This window comes from Puntigrus tetrazona, chromosome 1, assembly GCF_018831695.1.
Source record: "Puntigrus tetrazona isolate hp1 chromosome 1, ASM1883169v1, whole genome shotgun sequence".
NCBI classification, from domain to species: domain Eukaryota; kingdom Metazoa; phylum Chordata; class Actinopteri; order Cypriniformes; family Cyprinidae; genus Puntigrus; species Puntigrus tetrazona.
The window spans coordinates 11,772,715-11,783,303 of record NC_056699.1 but is presented as its reverse complement, the minus strand read 5'-3'; the positions used below and the strand labels follow the sequence as shown (position 1 = coordinate 11,783,303).

General features: G+C 36.1%; 1 protein-coding gene across 1 annotated transcript; it reads right to left on the bottom strand.

Annotated features, from left to right (window-relative positions):
- Window positions 1-233: 233 nt before the first annotated feature.
- tmem192 (transmembrane protein 192) lies at window positions 234-9,348 on the bottom strand. The gene is made up of 6 exons (XM_043239864.1): window positions 9,211-9,348; window positions 8,588-8,740; window positions 8,169-8,430; window positions 6,821-6,958; window positions 2,203-2,305; window positions 234-931 (listed from the first exon to the last, which is right to left on the bottom strand). The coding sequence occupies exons 1-6, from the start codon at window positions 9,238-9,240 to the stop codon at window positions 808-810; spliced, it is 810 nt and encodes a 269-aa protein (XP_043095799.1). The 5' UTR covers window positions 9,241-9,348; the 3' UTR covers window positions 234-807.
- Window positions 9,349-10,589: the final 1,241 nt, after the last annotated feature.

Genomic DNA, 10,589 nt, shown 5'->3' with positions numbered 1-10,589 from the left:
GCAAACCTTTGAAATTATTTAAAATTAAAAATTATAAAATAATTTGTTAAAATGTTTTTAAAATTATTTGTTTGGCAAAATAACTTTTACAAATTATTATACATTTTTTATATTAGACACATCAGTTGAACATAAACCATACGTGAAGAATATACAAAAACTTTTTTTTCCTCTTTCTTGATTCAGAAATTTTTAAATCATTGAACCGAAAGCTCATTAAAACACAACCAACATTTTATTCCAAAAAAGTTTTGATAATTTTATTCACATTATTATACATAAAATCACAGTAGTTCAAGACATCTTCATAGGACTAAAAAGATCATGATTTGAGAACAGCCATGTACACATACATACTTCTAACATATTTCTGACACACAAAAACAGCACTGATCCACAAGAAAAAATACCAATAAATGCACTAAAGAAACCAAATAAAGTACTATAGCTTTAACAATAGACATGAACAAAAAAGCCAAGTTACATTATAAAGCTTTAAGTTTCATTAGATCTCGCTATCCTCAACTCATAATGAGCATCTTTACTGAACATTTCTGTGGCAGGTTTTTGACTTCCTAATTGCAGCCATTGTCTTCTCAGACTTGTCGTCATGGAAACGCGAGAGCGTCGTTAGAGAGGTTACCAGGGTTCGTCTCCCACCAAAAGCCTTCTGATCAGTGAGCCATGCCTGCCGATGCCAGTCAAGATAGACGCGCTCACACACACACTCACACACACTCGCACGCAAGGCTTCAAACCACATCATACGCACAAACAGACCTGAGTCACTCTCTCTGTTTGCATGTGTCAGCCTCTGATCTGCTGAGCGGTCAGCGCGAGGATCCTCCTGCTCAGAACGCTGTTGTGTTGTTTCAGATAATCAATCAAGTCCGCCTGCTTTTCCACCACATCCTCCAGACTGGAGCCGTCCCTGTGAAATAAACCACAGAACACATGTGCACCTGTCTCACTCGTCCACAGCACTTGGGATTGAAATGTGTGTGTGTGCGCCTATGAAAACACTAGCCACAGAATTATGTTGTATTTAGGGATGCCCTAGCAGGGCCTGTTTTGGCCAAAACAGATGACCACATATTGGTCAGTATGAGAGAGTTCTATTAAAGTACAGGTGCAAGTACAAAAACAATCTTATATAAAGGGCTGTTTAACTAATAATAAATGAATTATTGAATAGATATAAAAAAGCCAGGCTTAATTTTGATTTTGAAATCTTCAGTGTCACAATTCTTCATAAATTCTACTTCTACTTCTTCTACTCTGCTGATTTAGTGTCAGGTTATTTGATGCTATTTTTTTGTAATACAAGCGTTCACTGTCATTTTAGATCATTATTGCTTAAGTAGGTCATCTTCTAGGTCATTGTACTTTAAAAACATCCCGTACATTTCAGAACTCAAAACTGTGTAGTTAGACTAAAAACAGCTTATATTGAAGCTAATCTGTCACAACGTCAGCTTGTGGAATGTACAACTTTATGACATAACAGTGTGGCTAAACACGGCCTCCCCAAATGATAAAGATGCTCCAAAGACAACAAGATGCTGTGAAACAGTCTTTGCATTACACTTCCTTCTGATCCCAACACGGAAAGAGTGAATTAACTTTTTTTTTTTTAAATGAAGATCCAGACACCGTCAGGATGAACTTGGTTCTTCGTTCACTTCATTTTAGATTAAAACTAAAAGACAATGCTGTGCCAGCTATATTGAACCCGACAGTAGTGTTGCAACACACAAGTGTGAGTAACTGTTTTTATGATCGCTTTGTCTATTAAATACATTGTATGTGAATATTTGTGTGTTTTTAACTAAATCACTGCAGCGTCTGTCTGTCTGTCTGCACAGCTATTAACTAATCACAGCAGTGGGCGTTTACTTCCAAGTCTACAATACGACATACCTATTCAAACAAAGTATTCTGATAAAGGGGGTCAAAAACATGACAGAAAATATCCTATTACTTCTAAATTATGGTTTTTGATGTACAGATATCGATCATATCATAAGTGGGCCTGAGAGAACTGTACAAAATAAAATTTAATATTCCTACGGTTCAAGAATGTCTGCTGTTATATCCCTTAACCGGTTTCAAATATCAAATTTACCAGACAATATTCTTTAGAACATATACATATATACATAAATATATATAACCAATGGATTTATTGCCAGAGTGTTTTACCTGAAGCCAGTCTCTGTATGTCCTTCGCTGGAGCAGCCATGAGATCGTTCTTCTTCAGTCACATCAGGATGTGGCTTCTTGTTATTAAACTTCACCACATGTACTAAAACACAGAATTACAAGGACATGAATATACTAAGTAACAATAATAATGTAGTTTGCTCACTTCTTTTCTTCAACCCCAATATACAGTACAGTAACACGTCTGACAAGAAAATCTAAGAAATTTCTTTTCCTCATGCACCTTTTCATTTACACAGCAGGGAATGGTTTTAGCGTTGAAAAAGGACACACGCAGAACTGTGCCAGACAGAAACGCTGATCGCTGTTTTGTGTCTGAAGGCGCAATACATGCTTTAACGTCGGATAGGTGTGTGAAGGCACACGTTTTGTGTGTTTGAGCAGGAGACCCGGTCAGCGAGGATATTCTTCACCTTAAGGTGTGCTAGTAGACGCATGGCTAGTGTGTGTTTTGTGAGCGTGAGAAAGCGAGCTAGCTGTGTGATTTCACACGTCACTTCCCTCCTCTCTCACACCTTTAATGTGCCTGTCAATCAGCAAACTTTCCCTCCCTACACTGCAACAGAACAGCTAGTTCAAGCCAATTCGGTCAGAATCTGAAGCGTACAATATGTGTATTATATCAAAAGATGGCAGATTGGGACAAATAGCAAAGATGTTAAAAGGTTACAAATAAATTCTATTTTAAATAAATGCTGTTCTTTTAAATGGTCTGTTTGTCAAAAACAACAACATTTAAAAGTGATAAACTCATTAAGACATCTTGGGCACCAAAAAATAAGTTCTGAAAGATCATGATTGCAATGATCACAAAGAATAAGTTCTGAAAGAATCATGATTTTCAAACTGCAATGATATAATTTAAAAAACAAAAATAATAAATAAAAAAATTCTAAACATTTGAACAGTAGTGTAACTGAAGTATTTCTAGTGATGTACTTTCAAACACCATACAAAGCTTTGCACAAAGTTTCTTTTTAAGGTTAAGTTGTATCCACTTGTGTAAACAGTATGAATCTTTTATTACATTTAATATTATTTGAGGTTTACTGTGCATACATAAACTGCCCAAAAGACCCAAGTTTGTTAGCAGTTGATGAGAGAGGCCATATGTCTCGAGCAACAATGTGTCAGACAGTTCTGACTATATGACAAAACAAGAAACATTTGAGATGTCATGAGATAACGCAACATTTATGCATTTTTAATATTGAAATAATTACGTACCTTACCTTAAAATGAGTGAGATATGTATAATTTGTGCTTTAGGAGCAAACATTTTTAAACATACGTGTCAAAAGATAATCTCCAAATCAAAGTGGAAAATATCTCAAGATATCTAAGGGTGTCTGAATACATTCTAATTACACCATAATCACCAAAAACAGTAACACACATACACAAACACCTCAGCGTTGTTCCTGACCCACACCTGGCCAACCCATCACAAACACACCTATCAGATAAAAATGCTCTTTCTTCAATCACCTGCAGGAAATGGGGGCCAACAGGCCATTGAGTTGGGCAGGAAGGAGATCAGGGAATCCCTCTTTAGAGATAATGCACACCTTTTCTCTCGCTCTGAAGTGCCATATAAGCGCAATCTATAATAGCAAATGAAGCTTGAGCAGTTATTTGAGACAAATACAGTGCGTACGCGAGTTTAGATATGTAATGCTGGAAGGTTATTAAGGGTCATTTGTCAGTTCTGTCACCATACATCAAGAAAAGCCTTTAAAGAATGTTTTTAAAGAGAAGGAGTGACAGTTTTTCTAATATACGTGTCACATTCCTTATAGCTTCGCTAAACAGTAGTGCTTCCATCCACAAAAGACTACCGTAAAAAAAACACCATTACAATAACGGTCAATAATTCATGACATTTGCATTCTAACACAATGTTGCATAGAAATATTTTGCACTTTCTTGCGACATATCCAAGCTCTTTGAACTCAAGCAACCGAAAGGTACTTGATTCCAGAAATAAATTGCGCACTTTAAGTTCCCCCAAAGTATCATATTTCTACATTCCACACTAACGCCATCCTTGAGCACATGTGGACATGAGGGGGGTCGAGCGCATGTTGTCCGTGTATCACGGTACAACAATGCAGGTCCCAATCACCTCCCTCGCCCCCTTTGAAGGGCCCTAAACTTCCTTTGAAGTGTAGAGGCGGCATACGGCCCATACAGAATGCTGCATTCATGTTCAAATGAAGAGAGAGAGGCAGAGATACAACATCACAGAGGACACTTCAAAGACCCTGGAGCATGACTCTGACCTAACTGCACCTTCCTCTAGGAAGGGGACAGAGAGATGGATATATGGATAGGAGGAGATAAACGGCGGTTAAATGGATAGAGATCACTCGTTAGCACAATAAATGTGTGGCAAATAAAGGGTACTGGATTGAGACCTGGGGTTATTGTTTTGGGAATAACCTTGCATAGAAGAGAACAGGAAGGTTTTTTTACATTTATATCTACATCACGTCTACAACCATTTTTTCTTTCTTTACATTTAATATAGCTTATTGAAAATTACATTTCACTCAAATAATGCTGTTAAAGTTTAAGAACAATTTCCGAATTTGGTCATTTGTATTTGTAGCAGGTCTCAGGAATAATGAACTGTTCTGTTCATCACGTTATCCATAAGCTTTTCAAATTTGTTCCAAAGAGCAACTTTTACTTTAAATGGAAGCAAAAACCGAAAACATGCAGAGTTTGAAATATTCCTTCATCATCACGCCACAATGTTTGTATTATAAACTCTAACATTATTTTTTCCCCCAAATCCTGATATTTCCAGATTGTGGACCATTCAAAGTCTATCGCTGGTATGATTTTTAAATATTTATGATATTAAATTATGCCCTCCAGGGCAAAGCTGAATCCTCAGCAGCCATTACTCCAGTCTTTAGTGTCACACAATCCTACAGAAATCATTCCAATATGCTAATTTGGTGCTAAAGAAACATTTCTTCTTCTCAACTGTGCCGTTTAAAACTTTTGTGAAAACCGTGACACATTTCTTTAAATTACTTGTTGAATAAAAAGTTGAAAAGAGCAGCATTTATTTGAAATAAAAATCTTTTATAACATTATAAATCCATTTACTCTTATTACTTGATCAATTTAATGTATCCTTGCAAGATAAAATAATTGTTAATATAAATAAAAATTGCCAAAAAAAATACACATCAAAAACATTTACCTGGCCTCATGCATTATTCACAGAGTGATATATGAGACATGAGGTGATATCTGCTGATAGACCTCATTGAGAATGAAGTGAGCGAGTGAGGGTGTGTCTCTATAGATAACATGTGGTCAAGCTTGACTTCACTAATCATCTCTGGAATCCAGGCACTGATACGAGAATGTGTGTAAGTGTGTGTGTGTGTCAACATTAAAGACAATGCCATGGTGTATTAGGGTGGGGTGGATTCAGGTTGCCTTTGGCAAAGATGAGCCGTGTCCATAACAAGCTTCTTATCCCCACATATGGTCTTTCTCTTAGACATTCTATAAAATATGTCCTGTTTTCTCCACCTCTTACCACAGGAGAGCAAAGAACTGTTATTTTATCATATGGAGCACAAAATGTGAGTAAAAGAGGATGAGAGGAACAAAACAGCTGCCTGGTGTGTTTCTAAAGGAGGTAAGGACAGAAGCTTGGGTATTGTAATGCATGCTGGGGGAGGTGTGCACGTACTGTTCTTGTGGAAACTACTATTTGCAATTAGCCATCAAAACAAGTGCATTTTCGTGCATTTCAGAAAATAGATAATATATACACTACTAATAATTTTGGAAATAATGTACAATGATATTGGCTGCCAGTGGAGGCTAAATAAGATAGGGATGACGTGATCAGATTGTTTAGTGTGGGTTAATATTCTTGCAGCAGAATTCTAAATGTATTATAAGCGAAAAACTGTGTTCTGAAAACCAAGCAAAAACAGCATTACTAGAGTCGATGTGCAATTTAATAAAAGTGTGCACTAATGATTCAGCCTCTTTTGGGCTGTAATTATAATGTTGGACTACACAGCAAAGCTGGAGAAATGCAACTTTAGAACGTTTGCTAATGTAAGCAACCAGGGTCAACAAAAGGTAAAGAGTAATGCCCCAACTTCTAAAAGTGGCAGATGGAAAAATAGTGGCATCTAGGTTAAAGCTGGCAACATCATTTACATTTCTGTTAGATTCAGGAGTATTCAGTATTCAATGTTTTTCTCAAATTCAAACTTAGAAAACTGGAAGATGGCAAGGATCATATATTTTCAGAGATAACGGTGATCATGTCCAAAAGGCTTAAATGTTAAAAAAATGGAATGACCCAAGAAGAGAACTCTGGGACCCAGCTAATTATATAATAATTAGTACAATATGCTGGATCTAGGTTTGTTTTTTTAAAAGAACAAGAAATTACATAAGTACAGTGTTTGAAAAGGAACGCGTGCAGGATCTAACCAGCATAAAGTCGTGTACTACTTCTCTAATTATACCTGGATTAGTCGGACTGAGTTTGCTCATAAATATGTTTACCAAAACACATGAGCTAGGAACTATGAACAAATAGTGACAGTACCTGCATATCTAAGCAAGAAGATGACGGACAGCAGTAGCTCCAGACAGATGACGGCCAACAGAAGATACACAGAAAGATTCTTCACGTTTGCATCCAGCAGAGAAGACGAAGCAATTACAGTCAAGATCAGTGCATTACCTGTGTAAGGGAGAAAAAAAGAAGAAGATATATTACCAATTATAAGGTTAAGCATTATATCAGCAACGGATATCAATTACTGTTAATTACTGGTTAGAAGTGTAAATATGTACTTGACTGTAATTTGATTAGGCTTCTTCACAAAATTATCAATATGTGATTTTTTTTCTGCAGCCATCTAGTCTCATGTGATCTTTTAGAAGTCATGCTCTAGAAACATTTAATATTACAATTATTGTAAATGGTGAAAACAGTTGTTGCTCTTTAATATTTTAGTGGAAAATGTGATTCATTTTTAGGATTCTTTAATTAATCGTAAGTGCACATCAGCAGCATTTAAAAAACAACAACAAAAAAAAAACAAATCAATTTGTAATTTTTTAACTATTTAATCCAACTTTGATAATTTCTCTTTTTTTTCCATTTTTTAAATTAATTTCTCAGCAAAAATAAGTGGAATTATATTGTAAATGTTACATTATAAACTTATGAAAAAAAAATAATTATTATAACATAAATAAAAGCAATTGTGCACCAATTATTACATTTCATGATCAATGTACACTGCCTGTGCAAAAAAAAAAAAAAAAAAAGTCACACACACACACACACACACACACTTATTTCTTGGGACTGTCTTTAGCTTTGATTGTTCTGATAAGCTTCTGCAATGTCGTAACATTTATTCCCATCCAGAGTTGCATACATTTTTCGCCAAGATTATATATTGATGACGGGAGAGTTGAACTGTTCACATAGTCTTCTAGAGTACATCCCAAAGATTCTCATCGGAGTTAAAGTATGGACTCTGCGGTGGCCAATCCATGTGTGAAAAATCACATCTAATGCTCTCTGAACCCTTCTTTCACAATTTGAGCCTGATAAATCCTGGCATTTTTATCTTGGAATATGCCCATGCAATCAGGGAAGAAAAAAAAATGTATGGAATAACATAACATTGTTGAACCTAGACCTGAGCAGCTGCAGCGATGCCAGATCATATCACCTGTTTGCTTCGTTAAATCGAGGTGGTGAACAGGCAGTGTATGTTCAGTGTCAATAATAGCTTTTCTGCTGCCATCTAGTGGTCAGTTGTGAACCCTAACAAGCATTTAACATGTGACTGAAGGAGTACTTCGATTAGCATGAGCAACTTTTTCACTTAATGACCAGGAGTGCAATGTTAACATAATGCGAAACATATTTTCACCTGCAGAGTGAATGAGCAGTGGAAGGTTTCTTATTCTGCGGGTCAGTCTGTAGAAGTCCAGATAACCTCTCCGTCTCACTGTGCCATGGTGATGCTGGACAAATCTATCATATATAAAAACCATCACCCAGAGTGCAACTTTTCCCAGTAGGATCACAGTCTTGGAGTCGATGCCCTGCAGTGCTGCAGTGCACTCAGTAGTGTGCTCATCAGATATCCAGCAAAATACTGTGATTACAATGCACAAAACCACATAAACTACCTGCAAACCAGAAACAGAGGAATCACACAAAAAGAACACTAGTGTACTTGTGTAATGGGTGTGTGCTAGTGTTCATGCACAAATGTTTTTCAATATTAAAAAATGCTCATGTACTTTTCTTTTAAGTACAATGCCAACTGTCTACAGCTTTACTCACATGTAAAAATGAGATGACACTCACTGCCCAATGAGTGGGTAATTTCTGAAACTCTCTCTTTATCACGGACTCGAGTGCATCTTGGGAAACCAGTGGTCCATCAATAAGAGGGTCATCGTCAGTGCTTTGTGTAAAATCTACGTTTGTGTTATTCTGGACACAAAAACAAAACAGACACATACAGGTTAGATCGTAACAGCCATGGCTTCCATAAACTACAGCCATTAGCTAAAAGCTACTTCGCAAGCATTAAATGTTACTTTGAAGATATGCATTTCAAAGTGCAACTGTATTAGGGCCCAATAATGACTCGCTATTTCACAAATTTTCTGTAAAAGGCTCTTTTCACCCGTTAAACGACCTATGGAACAGCACCATTATCAAAACATTTGGCGATACGAATAGCAGCCACTTTACAAACAGAGACCTAGAAGTGACTGAAAAGAGGTTTACTAGTGCAGTGTATATTCTTCTTAGGCTACTACTGCTACTACACAAACAAAAACACGGACAGCACGGACAAACAAGTGTGTTACTTGATAGTACACACAAAGCAACAAGGACATTTGAAAACCGCCCCTGTTTTCCTGAATTTAGAAAAACAGCTAAATGTTTATACGCACGCCATAAGCTGATGTACGCCCAGACTCCATCACCCTGCCTGCCCATCACATAAAGACAAAACGTCCAGATTTAAGGCTAAACGCCCGGACAAACGTTACTAAATTAGACTTCCGGGTTGAGGACGTTACCAATCCTACTATGAGGAAGGGTTGTGTTATGAATATTAATTACGTTACTCTGCGCTCGTCATTCAGGCTGGCGGTGATTGGCTCAGAATCTAGCAGCCTAAAGGTAACGTTTAGGCTGATCTAAACGTTAGCAGCCTTTAGAGGCTTTAGAGGCATCAACAAAAACATCTTAACCCTAAAAAACTGAGAAGAAACACCTCAATGAAAAAACGTGAAGTTTCATACAGAACATTCTAGCAATGTCAATTTACAGTATTTCACTTTTTTCAGTTCCAAAAAGGTACATTAATCATCTTTAATTTTCCACATAGGTGTGATCTGTGTGTGGATTTTGTCCCATTCTTTGAAAATGTCAAAGAATTATTACTATTATTATTATTTTTTTAATCTCCAGTCCTTTGTTCTTGATAATTTAAAAATAACATTTGTACCAAGCGGACAGACCTGATCTATAAATCTTGTCTGATAAATTTTGATCTTTAGAAATAATAATGCGCAGCAGATTCTGTTAAAGGAATAGTTCACCCAAAAAGTAAATATGCACCATATTTCAGGGTTTTTTTTCTTTAATGTATCCTGGCTCTTCCTCATAACCTATGAGTCTTCAGGGGTTATCACATGAAATCGATCAGCTTTAGAGGACATGCGATAACCCCAGAAGTGACATAGGAGCAAGTATTTTTTTAACTCACACCATCGTCCATAACCTTTTTCTTTATTGTGGAAATTATGATTGCAAATTTCAGTGAAATTCAATTTTATTTTATTTCCTGTCACAAAAAGGACTGCATCTTATACTATTTAGGTAAAGTTGCATTTTTAAATAAATTATAATGATTTTTCTAAAATAAACGTCAATGAATCTCATCTCAATATATTGATATTTAGGCCTGTACTCTTTTTTTAATTCTGACTTTACATTTAAACTTCAACATTTCTGAGATGCATTTCACCTTTTGGAGCAGCCAAAAGTAAGAGACAAAGAGAGACATTATTTTTATATGTACATTTTATTAAATAAAAACATTTTAAACATCATCAGCCATTTAAATGAAATGCTTTTGTACAATTATAATAGCAATAAACTAGGAGATTATTTCACAAATACTAGCTTAAACATTCTTAATGAAATTATACAGTGTAATTCAAATGCATACATTTCAATAAATCATTGAAAACCAAAGGGCTCTGCAACAAAGTGTGGTTTGGGATCAGCTGGCTCTGGATTCGGCTCCGAGTTCTCTTGTAGA